At 47.0% G+C, this 13,830-nt stretch overlaps 2 protein-coding genes across 2 annotated transcripts in view; both read left to right on the top strand.

Moving 5' to 3' along the window:
• The window catches only part of LOC126391227 (dysbindin-A-like), a 66,063-nt gene extending 56,599 nt beyond the window's left edge, over positions 1 to 9,464 (top strand). Inside the window, exon 10 of the mRNA XM_050045843.1 lies at positions 8,645 to 9,464. Within this exon, the coding sequence (XP_049901800.1) occupies positions 8,645 to 8,904 (260 nt within the window). The 3' untranslated portion in view covers positions 8,905 to 9,464. The remainder of the gene's footprint in view (positions 1 to 8,644) is intronic.
• On the top strand, positions 2,490 to 7,212 carry LOC126391201 (uncharacterized). Its single transcript, XM_050045778.1, has 2 exons — positions 2,490 to 3,867; positions 3,907 to 7,212. Exon 2 carries the CDS (start codon positions 4,228 to 4,230, stop codon positions 6,676 to 6,678), a length of 2,451 nt encoding a protein of 816 aa, XP_049901735.1. The 5' UTR covers positions 2,490 to 3,867; positions 3,907 to 4,227; the 3' UTR covers positions 6,679 to 7,212.
• Positions 9,465 to 13,830: the final 4,366 nt, after the last annotated feature.

Here is a 13,830-nt window from a genome sequence, read left to right as displayed (position 1 = left end):
TCATAGTAGGTGATAAGACATTTTAAATACATGTAATTAAAATGCTGCCCATCTCTGCCAACAATGCATAGGCCTATGTGATACAACAATATAAACGAATACAAGTAAATATATGCTGCATATAATTTGAATTGTCCGTATCAATAACCTGAAGAATTGCAGGTCTGTATAATCCAACAGAAACTAAGAGAAAACCAGGCATTCAATGACAGCAAATNAATATAAACGAATACAAGTAAATATATGCTGCATATAATTTGAATTGTCCGTATCAATAACCTGAAGAATTGCAGGTCTGTATAATCCAACAGAAACTAAGAGAAAACCAGGCATTCAATGACAGCAAATAAATCCATAGGCCTACTGCCATCTGCTGGTAAAAAGGACAAACATCAGCTTGAAACTTCACTGATGCAACGATGCGTTATGGAGAAACCCAGTATTAACATTAACAACGCAGTACACACAATAATTTATTATATCCTCGATTACTTTATTGCAAACAATTCGGCGAATGAATATTAAAACACAACCTTTGAGGGAATCCCTATACGTCCTTCATGGGAACAATATGCATGACGATTTCCCTTATTAGTCTCTGAACAGCAACGTTATGGTTGAACAACAAGTTTTACTGTAGCCATAAAATTTGCGATCGTAACATTTTATTTCTATTTTTATGAATAAAAAGTTCCTCACAGCAATGGCAGGCAGCTTTTCAAAATGCGCAAAACATCAGGTGTAAGTGGAAATAAAAGATATATGGGAAAGTTGTATAGGATATTTATAAGTTTTATAGGCAATCTTATCTTCCTGTCTTTTATTTTGAAGTTACTTCCGCCTCTGATGTCACTGCAGTTCTACTTTTTGTCCAAAACAATAAATGAAACAATGAATCTGCAAAAAAAAACAAAGTCAGGTTTTTCCATTTTTATTTCCAAAACAGAAAAACGCAGTTTTTTTTGTTTATCTGTATTTGTGTTTTTCGGTTTTTGTTTCAAAACAGAAAAATGGAAAAACTGATTTAATTTTTTGTTTTTTTGATTTTGTTTTGAAACGGAATAATGAAAGAACGAACCATACACGGATTAAAAACGCACATTTTCTTCTGTTTTAATTTTAAAACAAAAAAACAACTACAAAACGTGTGATTTCTGTTGTTCTGTTTTCCGATTTTTCTGCTTTGGGTTTAAAACAGAAAAACAAGATTGTTTTTCTGTTTTGGTTTTGAAATGGAAAAACGATAGAACGAAGGGTGCACGGATTACACAGGCCCTTTAAAGCTGTTACTTTTAATGAGTGCCTTGCAGACATGAAAAATCATCAATACGCATTTGTTTTTGTGTTACTGGCCACCTGACCGATGTAGGTGTGACCTTGTAGCTTTATGGTGGTCATTAGCTCTTTAGCTACTTGATGCTTGGCATCAGCAAATTAGTCAGTTTAACATACATAAATTATGAGAGGGTCAATAACTACAATGAAAACAGCAGGTAACCACAGGTGTTGGGAGAGAAAACTTTTGTGTGCCTCTGGCCCACATGTAAAATATTTAAGTCAGCCCACCTCCCTGGAGAAATGAAAGGACCTATAGCTAATTTATCTCCTGTGCGAATGCATGCACCATACACAATTCAAATTAATGAATATTATTTAATATTTATTATATTAGGATAAACCCCTTGAGATGCATTATCTAATTTCAAGGGGTCCCAAAAGAGACATTCATTAAACAAATGTGAAAATGTGAAAAAAAAACCCAATCCAACAATAAACTAACAAAAAGAGAAAAAAAAGCAGTACAACCTTAGACTAAACACAATCAAAAGAACAAGGATCAATCTCTACATAGAGAGCGGAACAGTGAAAAAATAAACATTGGCAGTCTGTTTTAAGATGAGAATACAGAGCATTTTTAAATGATGAGTGAAATGATGACAGAAAACACATATTGAAAGGTAACTTACTGTAAAACTTAGGTTAGTAGCCCAGGCTATTATTTGCTTAAATCACTGAACTCAACAGGACTATCTTTGGGACAGGGCTTCAGTTCCTTTTACACCAAAATGTTGCTCAGCAAAGATCAGGAAATAAGATCAAATTGTTTATTTAAAGCAGTATTAATATTACTTGTATGAATATTAGGCTTCGAATAACATATTAATTATGAATCATTCATTTGATCCAGCTCCAACAAACAGAGCATCAGTGAAAGAGAGCATTATGACACCCTTTTTACGGCAGTCGAGGACTATGGCACCTGGCATACTGTTCTCTATCGTAAGGAGGCTTCCCCTCCACCTCAGAGATATTACATATATCTCTACGGGAAACCTGATCCATCAGGGTCAGGTGTGTGGATAATTACTTTAAGACAAACCACCTGTGGAGTGGACGTGGCTATCAATCAGATCGGTTATTTAAACCCCTGTCAACCACGCCCACGTTGATTTTTCTTTTCCACTGGAGCAGCGTGTGTCGCTCTGCTTTGAGACAAATCAATTCTGTATCTTTCTGTCTTATTAACTAACAACATTAGCAGTCTGTGCCACTTACCTGATGGTATTAGAGAGTGAGATTTTCGGCTCTCACGGTGGATGTTAACGTTGATCCTTTATAAACGTTTGTTGGCGTCTTCCTCGGTGTTGGCATATTGCTTCCGTGCGGGGGTTCACGTGCCATTTACACCAGGTCCTGTCTCTCGGTCCCGTTTGGGCGATGAGAGCAGGTTCCAAGTGGTTGGTGCCAAGCTAAGTTTTCCTGTACTTAGCGCTAACGTCCAGTGTTGTGCGTGTTGTCTCTGTGCGGAGGTTGTCACGTATCAGCACAGGTCCTGTTTCTCGGTTCCGTGCGGACGGTGAGAGCAGGGCCGCGGACTTTCTGAGCTGTTAACTTCACTATCTGTCCTGTCGTTCTGTCGCTCTTGTCACCGTGTTGCAACGCTACACCAAGCACACACGTCTCGTTACACACATATCGCCCCGCAACATTCTCGTGGTGTGTATAGCCGGATTGTTTTTCCGGGTTGGGATCTCGCGAGGGTGGTACCTATCGCGAGATTTGGTCATGAGTCATAATTGTGTGGCGTGTGGGGTCCAGTTGCCCATTGAGGATGGACATGATGTGTGTGTACGTTGTCTAGGCGAGGAACCTAGCCTCTGAGGCTGTCTGTAATCCCTCCTCCTGTATGGATTGCTCTATTTTTTCAGATGATGGCGAGGAGGTCCTGCATGACCACGCCAAAGAAAGCGATAGACAGCAATTCAGGGGTCTAATCGAGAGGGCCTCCCGCGTTTTGGGGCTGGAACTGAGGACGGGTCAGGCCCCTCCCCCTTCACGCTTTAATGATGAGGATGAGGAGGGGTCACTTGACACAGAGCCATTTACAGTGCCTCTCCTCCCAGAGGTGGTGAACCTTATGCATAAGGGATTTGAAAAGCCCACAGCTAAGTTAGTCTTTTCCGCTACCAACAGACGTTTGTCTGCCATGAAGGATAAGGACAAAGTAGGCTGTGGTTCACCACCTCAGTTGGACCAGTCTGTGTCTGCTCTTTTGTTTCCGGCCAGCTCAGTACTGGGTTCAGTTACTCTGCCGGGGGACTGTAGGATGCTAGACGCCTCGCTAGTTAAAGTGCATAGGCCTATGGCGATACAGACGCAACTGGCCAATACTGGCTCTGTGTTAGCACTGTATCAGCGGCGGCTGGTGCGTGAGCTACAAGGTGAGGCAGATGCTCGTCTCATTAATGAGATTCAGCTCGTCTCCAAAATCTTATCTAAGATTATGGAAGAGCAGGTGGTGACTGCTGGGAAGGGCATGTCGGCGCTCTGGGTTGCTAGGCGCCAGCTGTATTTGTCCCGATCCAGGTTAGTTGCTAGGCGCCAGCTGTATTTGTCCCGATCCAGGTTACAGCCAGAGGACAAAGAAGCTCTCTCTCCCAGCCCCTGGGTGTTTTCTACCATGACCCAGGGGTTTCGTATTCAGTTTGTTCGTCGTCCGCCAACCTCGAAGACCCCGATGGTTTTCACAGTGGTAGACTCAGAACACAAGGCAGTGCTCCAGGCCGAGGTTTCTACCCTGCTAGAGAAGGGAGCGATCAGGGAGGTGCCTCAGGGCAACAAGCAGGCTGGTTTTTACTCCCGCTATTTTCTTGTCCCCAAGAAAGATGGGAGTCTACGCCCCATTTTAGATCTCAGGGGTCTCAACAGACATCTCAGGCGTCTGCCATGCAAGATGCTGACCGTCCCGAGGGTGCGGCAGTCCATCAACAAAGGGGACTGGTTTGTCACCATCGATCTGATGGATGCCTACTTTCAGATTCCGATCTGGGACAGGCATTGGCGGTTCCTCAGGTTCGTTTTCGACGGCAAGCAGTACAAATTCCAGGTTCTGCCGTTCGGAATTTCCCAGGCTCCTCGCACCTTTACCAGGTGAATGGAGGCGGTTTTGTCGCCTCTGCGACAGAAGGGAATACGGATTGTGAATTATCTCGACGACTGGCTCCTTTGTGCACACTCGCAGGCTCAGTGTCAGGCTCATTTGGCTTTCCTCCTGGAGCACGTAGAGCACCTCGGTCTGCGGCTCAATTTGAAGAAGAGCAGACTGGAGCCTTCACAGCAGACGCAGTTCCTGGGCCTAGTGATAGATTCTCGGGCTGCGCTCCTGTCACTGACGCAGCACAGGCAGTTGTCCCTCAGGGCTTGCCTCTCCCATTTCAGGCTGGGGGCAGGAGTCACATGGAGACTGTGTCTCCGTCTTTTGGGTCTGATGGCGTCCTCAGTGCAGGCCGTTCCACTGGCCCTCCTGCACATGCGGCCGGTACAAAGGTGCCTACTGGGGCTGGGGTTGGGCCCCAGGAGTCGCCTCGATACCAGGGTACTTGTCACGAGACGATTGCGGATGGCCCTCCGTTGGTGGGAAGACGGCGGGAATCTTGCCAAAGGGAGTGTGCTAGGGCCGGTAACGCATCGTTTTTTTCTCCTGACGGATGCTTCATTGACAGGCTGGGGCGCAGTGTTCAGAGGAAATGGCGCCAGTGGTCGTTGGAGTGGTCCTCAAGCCACCCAGCACATCAACATGTTGGAACTGACAGTGGTCCATCTTGGTCTTCGCCATTTTCTGCCACACCTTCAGGGCCAGCACGTGCTGGTTATGACAGACAGTGTGACGGCAGCCGCATATGTCAACAGGCAAGGAGAGTTGGTTTCTCCACGCCTCTGCGAGCTGGCTCGTCGCTTATGGCTTTGGGCGTACCCAAGGTTTCTTTCACTGAGGGCAGCCCATGTGCCGGGGGTGCAGAATTGTGCAGCGGATCGGTTGTCCAGGGGGGAACCGGACCCAGGCAGATGGAGACTCCACCCTCAGGTGGTAGCAGGGATTTGGCTCCGTTACGGACGGGCCGAGGTAGACCTGTTTGCGTCACGGGAGAACACCCACTGCCCACTTTTCTTCTCCCTGGGGAAGGACGATCCTCCCCTTGGAGCGGACGCCCTTGCTCACCCTTGGCCACAGGTCCTGATGTACGCCTTTCCCCCATTTGTCCTCCTTCCGCCTCTCCTGAGGAGGGTGCACATGGAGGAAGTGAGGCTGATCCTGGTGGCTCCACATTGGCCGCACATGACCTGGTTCTCGGACATCCCCCCAGTACTGGGCGGGACTCCATGGGAGCTTCCAATTCGTCTGGGCTTGCTGTCTCAAGCACAGGGGACTCAGGTTCATCCCTTTCCCCAAGGGCTCAGGCTCTGGGCATGGCCCCTGAAGGGCCCGAGCTGCTAGCCATGGGGTTGTCACCTTCGGTGGTCAGTACGCTGCAGGAGGCGCGCGCACCGTCGACGAGAGCACTTTATGCGCACAGATGGAGGGCTTTTGTGGCCTGGTGCAGGGTACACCAGACGGACCCACTTACGTGCTCGGCCCCAGCTGTCCTGCGGTTCTTACAAGGACTCTTGGATGCTGGGAGGGCGCCCTCTACCCTAAGGGGTATGGTGGCGGCAATCAAGGCAGCTCGGGTTGGGAGGTACCAATTGCCTGAGGGTGTGGACAAATTGATATCCCGATTGCTCAAGGGTGCTAGGAGGCATTCTGGTTTACGTGGTAGACCACCTCTGCCGCCCTGGGATTTGGAGCTGGTCTTGCAGGCTCTGGAGTATCCTCCTTTTGAGCCCTTAGAGTCGGTGGACCTGAAATGGCTGTCCGTCAAATCTGCCCTCCTGTTGGCGCTAGCCATGGCCAAGAGGGTGGGGGAGCTCCATGCTCTCTCCGTACATGAAGATCTGTGCAGGTTCTTGCCGGAGGGGGGAGGGGTGGTCCTGCGACCCAACCCTGCATTTCTTCCCAAGGTCCTCTCTGCATCGCAGCCAGGTCAGGAGGTCGTGCTCTGGTCTCTTTACTCTGCGCCAACGCAAGAGGGGGAGCGCGGGTACTCACTTGTGTGCCCTGTCAGGGCCCTTAGGGTGTATTTGCACCGGACGCGGGTCCATAGGCAGACTGACCAGTTGTTTGTGTGCTTTAGACAGGACCTTCTGGGTCAGGCACTGTCTAAGGCCCGTCTTTCCCACTGGATTGTGGAGGCTATCCAGCAGGCCTATGTGGGGACTGGGGCGCCCTTCCCATCAGGAGTGCGGGCGCACTCGACTCGGGGCATGGCTACGTCTTGGGCGTCTGTCAATGAGATCTGAGCGGCGGCTACCTGGTCGGCCCCGTCCACATTGCTCGCTTCTACCAGTTCAATGTGGCTGCAGGCACTTCGTTCGGTGAGCGGGTGCTTGGGGTAGCCCGGCGGTAGTGACTTTTTCATTTTTCCTGTCAGTCAGCCTCGTGGGGGCTGGTCTGAGTGGCCTCTCCACCCCTCTGATTGAGCCTTTGCGTCTTGCGGGGCCATCTGGCCCTTGGTTGTGTCTTGCACCAGGGCTGGGGCGCCAGCGTCCTGCGTCTTGCGGAGCTGGCTAGCTTGGGGGATGTGTATATAGTGTACATTTGTATATAGTTGGTTTGACGCACTGGGGTTTTTCTTTTTTGTAGAGCACTTTGGTGGCGATGACGTCTCATTCAAAAGCCACGCCATACGTGTGGGGTGGTGCTGCTCTGTCCCTTCGCGGTGTGTCTTAAAGTTCTCCTGTAGAGATATATGTAATATCTCTGAGGTGGAGGGGAAGCCTCCTTACAATAGAGAACGTGTGTAACCATGGTTCTCTGAGTAGGAGGCTTCCCCTCCAGCACGAGGCCGCTCAGGGATTCGTTCCAAAGATCTATATCAACGTGGGCGTGGTTGACAGGGGTTTAAATAACCGATCTGATTGATAGCCACGTCCACTCCACAGGTGGTTTGTCTTAAAGTAATTATCCACACACCTGACCCTGATGGATCAGGTTTCCCGTAGAGATATATGTAATATCTCTGAGGTGGAGGGGAAGCCTCCTACTCAGAGAACCATGGTTACACACGTAACCTTACGATATATCACCACTTAAAAACATTTTTCATAACTTGGATTAGAATTTATGAAAAAATATTTTGATTCTTTTGATTGGTGGATCTTTACGGACTGAAGGAATATGAATAACTTACCGGGTAATCAAGGAATGGACACATATTCAGATTTACTAGCATGACTAAAAAACAAATGGTGACTCCCTTCCTCTGATGTGGTCATAAAGTCAGAATGAATTTCTGTCTTTTGCTGGTGCTCAGGGTTTTAGTAAAATGAACAGAACGATTGAACCGTGGAGAATCTTACCAAGCTTATGATGTGTAGCGTCTCCATTTTCACAAAAGTTTTGTATGTGTGATCTAAACGGCAAACCAATGTTAGCTGAAGTGGGTAGCCAACAACCCAATGAACTACTTGGCAACCAGACCAGGTGTCAAATTGAGACAGGCCTTTATTTGTCAAAATGTGCAGCTACACCATGCTAGTAAAAAGGACTGGGCATTTCATTGGGACAAGGCTTTTAATTGAAGTTTCACGGCATTCCAATCAGAATAAGCTTGAAACATTATATGAATGAAACCACAGCAATGCATGTTGAGAAAGCCTAATAGCATCAAGTTTGTCCCAAAGAAGACACTGATCAACCAGATCAAAAGCTGTGGTGAGATCAACAAATATTGCTCCTGGAGGATGTTCATTCATTCATTAGTGAATTTCAGGGGAGAGCAGTAGCTGTGGAAAAGTTAGGTCTAAAACCAAATTGATATTGAGAAAGGATATTATTGATATTGTAGGTACTCTGATAATTGTATATAAATCAATTTTTAGAACCACTCTTGCATTGAAGCAGATAATTGAGATGGGTGTGTAGTTATTGGGATCAAGTGTGTCACTACCCTTATGGAGAGGAGTAATATGTGCAAATTTCCAAATAGCTGTTATTTCATATAGTGATAGATCAAAGAAGTCAGCAAATGGAAAAGTGAGAATATGGCATGCTAATTTAATTAATTTAGTTTGAATCCCATCAATTTGAGGACCATTGCTCCCTTTCAGATCATGAATTGCATTGCAGACATCAATTGGAGATATTGTATGAAAATAAAAAGAACTTTGACATGCTGAATTAAAATATCAGTTCTCCAGGTGACACTTATTCACTAAGAGTGAAGATTTAGTTACACAGAGAAATAAGAATTGTCTTCTCTAACAGGTCCTGACCTTGAATCCTGCTCTTCTGAATCTTTGAGAAGTCAAATGAACCTAACCCCTCCCACAAACAACGAACTGTCCACTGGGGATGCAGTATGGGAGCAAGAAGAGGAAGTGGCCAGTGAGGAGTGTGATGAGCCTCTGGTGCAGTCAGATGAAGAGGACATTCAGCCAGATATGTCATTGGTTGGCCTACAGGATGTTGGCACAGTTAGGGGCTCTGATGACAGTGACCATGCAGGGGACCTTCCCTCTGGGTAACCTAGCAACCAGGCCCTTGAAACTCTTTGAATACTAAGTAAACACTAACTACTTTTGGCCCTCTGGTGCCGTCTGCTTTGACTTGACACAGCTCCCATCTCTAGCCAACATGAGCCAACAGTGCTCAGGTCAAAAACTGCTTTTTTCAGGTTTGATAGGAAAACATGTTTTAAACACAAATGCTGAGTTTCCATATGGTAGCTGTCAGTCAGTAATGCTACCTAACTGAGACATTGTCCATTCACTTTTAATTGATAAAACCTTCTCCATGTATAGAGACCAATCTAAGCTAAATACAGTAAGCACGATTTTCTTCAAGGTATAGATTTATTGTATCTTGTATTTCCCTTTTTGCTAAGTGATGTACAAAAAACAGCTAGTACAGCTATAATACTGTCTTGAAAACAGCTCCAGTGACTGAGCCTATACTGTAGATGAACAGCTGGTGCCTCTGTCCACCATTTTTTAGTACGGTAGTCTTGATGTACTGCTTTTGTCTTGTGGCCTTGATGACCCTGATAAACATGTTGGTCTCACAATAAAGTTTCTGTATATTACAAGTGTTCCTAGACCTTTTACCTCTTCATACGTTTCCTTTTTCCATGTGCCCTGGAAGTAGCTGAAGTTGTGCAGAAAATCCATACTGTGCTTGAAGTACTTGTCAGCCTTAAAGGTGAAGTGTGTAGGATTTTGGGGGATTTGGTAGCATTTAGCAGTGAGGCTGCACATTGCACAACCAGCTAAAAACTTCTGCTGGCTAGAATTCTTTCACTGCTCATTGTTCAGGAGGTTTTTATCGGGAGATAAATTATCCGCAGAGGTCTCTTCTTCTCCAAAACAAATGGACCAGGCGATTACAATCGCTAAAATCACTGAAGAAAGCAGTTTCACGCTACAAATCAATGCTTCGACTACACTATTTGGCATCTCATTGCTCACCCACAGCATTCTATTGTGTGCTCACCGCTTTTCTCTCGTAAGTTAATGTGTACTTACTAGACTTACTCCGATTTATCGGCAGTGCTCGGAATTGGGCCAGTTTTCACGTGATCGGCCATGACCTGCGACTGGCCAGTCAGTCTAAAATATGCCGATTTAAAACGCCAGTCAAATTCCCGACGCGCCCATCGTGTAACATCAGCAGCGCACACACACGCACATGTGCAACTCACAGCTTGGGCGATGTGAGGAAGTGAAACATGGGCAGCTTCTCACCTTAATCATTCACGCTCACACATCAAAAGAGAGAAGAAGAAAGTTGTTAATTGTCCGTGTTAAACTGAACTGCGGAGCTCTCACTGCTGCACTGTGCCGCTTGAAACTGACGAGGCGCGTGTCCGCATGCCGAAGATGCGCGTGTCCGCTAGGGTGCATCAAATTTGAATGGGAAATTTTAATTTCAAAATATCAATTTGGCTGGCATTGCATTTTGTTCCATTTAACATAAAAATGACTTTTGCAAAGTTTTGAGGAAATCCATTGAGATTTAGGGGTGCCACCTAACACACAAACTTTTGTGAAATTTCGAAAAATGTGCAATTTTTAGTCTAATTGCCAAAAGGTTGACCCGGAAATGTTGAGTACAGTGAACTTTTATACAGTAACATGTTCTATAGGATTATCAAAGTAAAATTAGTTTGTTTGACTTTTGGGCAACTTGGGCATTTCTCAGAATTCAACTTTCAAGATTCTCCATTCATTTGTCCTATAGACAAAATGAATGGAAGTCAATGGGACATGTTCACGTGGCCTTTCCCTGAGTTTTGTGCAGCAGTGATAGATGTCGGACACACATATAAAGTTTAATTGAATTTATTGTTAAACACAAGGGCAATACTAACACACTTAAAAGAACAAACCATCTCTAGTGGCTAACTCACTGGCAACTCACAGGGCCTAATGATAAGAGCTGACATTAACTAAACTTCAAACTTAATTGCTCAGCCTGTGCCAGAATCCGCTCCACTGAGCAACATCAACAGGGAGAGAGAGAGAGGAAATGGAACCTGAACTCTGAACCTAGCCAGTGCGTCTCCCCCCAGATATGTCTCCCCACCTGCCACCCAAGAGTAACCCTCTTATTCAGGGATTAGCTTGCGTTCGCAGCAGCGAAGGTTTGGCTGTTGGCTGCGGTCATGTTCAACTGCCTGCAGCACATTCTGCAGGTGCTGCTCCTTCCTGGCCACTGCGACAAAGTCGGATGTGAGCTTGACGCCACGCTCGGCACAGTCATTGACCACACTGACCTCACTTTTTTTGAACGCAGCATTGGTAGCCCATTCCTTCACATCGAGAGACAGAAATGCTGGATCAATGTGCAGCTGGTGCATCCCAAACCAGCAATCTGTATTGGTGAGGTCGGCCAAGATGGTGGTTGGCAAGAGGGTGGGGAACTTTGGCTTGCCAAAGCCAGTGCCAAAGCGCTGCTGGGGGACGTGCATGGGGAGATCAGCTGGCTTGTGCTCCAAGATCGCACTGGCAAGTGCACGCTTGTCATCAATGGGCACCTTGCTGCTGAAGAGAGCCAGGGGTAGCATCTCACCTGTCAGGTACCAGCGATGCCTCTCTAGTGCCTTGATCGCTGATGCTGCAATGCCCTCATCTACAGCCTTGTATGCCTGCAGGTGGTGGTAGAGTGTGAGGTCATTCCAGGCAGCATCTACAGCTTTCTCGCAGGTCAGCCACCACTTTGCATAGATGTGTGTGATGAAGTTAGAAAATGCTTGAATCTTCGGCACCTGCTGCCGTGTAGTGATTGCGCCCTGGGGAAGCAATGCGATGTGCTGCTCCATCAACGCCAGCTTGAGAGTGTAGAGCAGCTTGGCCATCCATTGTGCCTTGTGGAGCGCTCCAGGTCGTTGGAAGGTCACTGCAGTCTGCTCTTCACCATCTGCATCCAGAAACACAAGACACAGCTGCACAAACTCACGGTAGTCACCTCGCTTGTAGTCAATCACTTCTTTTGCGCAAGTGACAAGTTCAGCACGTAACTTGCCCAGGAATGGTTGCTCGGTGTTGCCAGGAATGTAGCGGGACCATTGGCTGCTGGATTCTTGTGGTAACAGGTTCCAGTTCTCTCTCAGACGTGTGAACAAGGTAACCTCTGGCGAGCGTGATGACTCCACCTTCAGGTCTGTGAAAACCTGGTTCAGGAGGACCTCACCAATGTGGTGCCGGCACCCAGACCAAAGCAGTGGTCGGCCCAGTGAGAGCTGTATGGCAATGCAGGCTGCCATGAGATGGCCAGTGTTTGACGCGGTGGTGTCAAATGCCATGTTGACAACCTGGTCAGCGCAGCACCAGTCCTGCAGCAACTTGCATGTCAACCGGGCAATGATCGCTCCACATGCCTCATTGCTCTACTTCTCATACGCCGGGACACCAAGCAGTTTTAGCCGCTCTGCATCTCCGACCACCACTGTAAGACGGTTTTAGCCGCTCTGCATCTCCGACCACCACTGTAAGACGCTCCTCCAACTGGCGTACATTGCTGAGCATCGGTGTTAACTTGCTGTCCCAGTGTAGGCTGCACAATGGAGGTGGTGTCACTGTCCACTGCTTGTGCTGTTCCTCACTGATTGTCTCCAGCACTTGGCGTCTTGCTCGGTCAGCTGTTGCGTAGGATGCAGAGAGATGTGTACAATCACCGCCTGACTCTGCGACCAGGCCACGCGTGAAGGCAGCCTGTTGCATTGGTGACATCTTCAACCTTGTAGCCAGTGACACGACACTTTGTCGGCTAAGGATGTCATGTGGAATGAAGATATTTGTTCCAGTCTTCTTACGCTTGACGCTTGTTCCGGTCTTCTTACACTTGAGGGATGGTTTGTCCTCAGATGGTGGACAGACTGTGTTAGTATCCTCCTCTGGCTCCTCATCACTTTCCAACACCAAGCTGGACATTGCCGTCATCTCCTCCAGCTCCTTTTCACACCGGGACTGCCTGGCTGCTGCGGCCGCTTGACGCTCCTCTCGCCGTTTCACCTTGAGCTGCAGCTTTTTGTCCAACACACCAAATGTGGTCACTCTGTCGGTCTTCATGCTGGCCAAGAAAGCTAGGTCTTCTGGGTTATCTATTAGCTTTTCAACATTTGGAGGCCACAGCGGAAATGTGGCATCAAGTCTGCACTCCATTTTCTCCAGTTGTTTTGCTGTAGCCTCACTGGAGCGCTTGGCCTTGGAGATTTTCCGCAGCTTGTTGCTGGCATTAACCAAGTCTACCATCTTGTGGCAAGCACGCTTGTCGCTCACCATAGGAATGTTGGCCTTCTTGTAAAATGGCCGCACCTGCTCCAGGACGACCTTGACTGCCTTGAACTGCGTCAACGCTCCATCTGCACCAGGTTGCTTGGAAAGCATGCAGCGTAAGAGCTGACGACCAGTTGGCAGCTTGGCGCCAGTGATGATGCCATCCTCACTGGTGATGCTGGGGCCCAGACCAGAGACCAGGCTGCGACTGCTAGTCTGGCAGGGACCAGTTGGTGAGGGCAGCATCTTAGGAGAGATGGATCCTGGGGTTACAATGATAACTTACCGTTACATCACTACCAGAGTAGCTAGCTGTGCTCGCAAATATACCTATATTTTTTTTAGTTGTTAGATATTTAACAACTACAATGCTACTCTCAATAAACATGAGACATCAATACTCTGAATATGATATTGTCTAATGTCTACTCTAGAATACTGTTATTGTTAAGCTTAATAGCTTAGCTAACATAGCTAGCTAACTGTGGTTAGCAAACTGTTGCTAGCTAACATTAGCTAGATGTAATGAGCACCAAATACCTATGAATATGACTACATTTCATTCAAAGTATGTAAATATACAAAGTCTAACTTCATCATTACAATGATAACTTAAGCTAGCTAACTGTGGTTAGCAAACTGTTGCTAGCTAATGTTAGCTAGATGTAATGAGCACCA

The sequence above is a fragment of the Epinephelus moara genome, chromosome 6, assembly GCF_006386435.1.
Source record: "Epinephelus moara isolate mb chromosome 6, YSFRI_EMoa_1.0, whole genome shotgun sequence".
In the NCBI taxonomy this organism is placed as follows: domain Eukaryota; kingdom Metazoa; phylum Chordata; class Actinopteri; order Perciformes; family Serranidae; genus Epinephelus; species Epinephelus moara.
This window is presented reverse-complemented; position numbering and strand designations above follow the sequence as displayed.

What these genes read in the sequence shown, in the direction of transcription:
- LOC126391201 (XM_050045778.1), top strand. Translation starts at nt 4,228, where the DNA reads ATGCAAGATGCTGACCGTCCCGAGGGTGCGGCAGTCCATCAACAAAGG.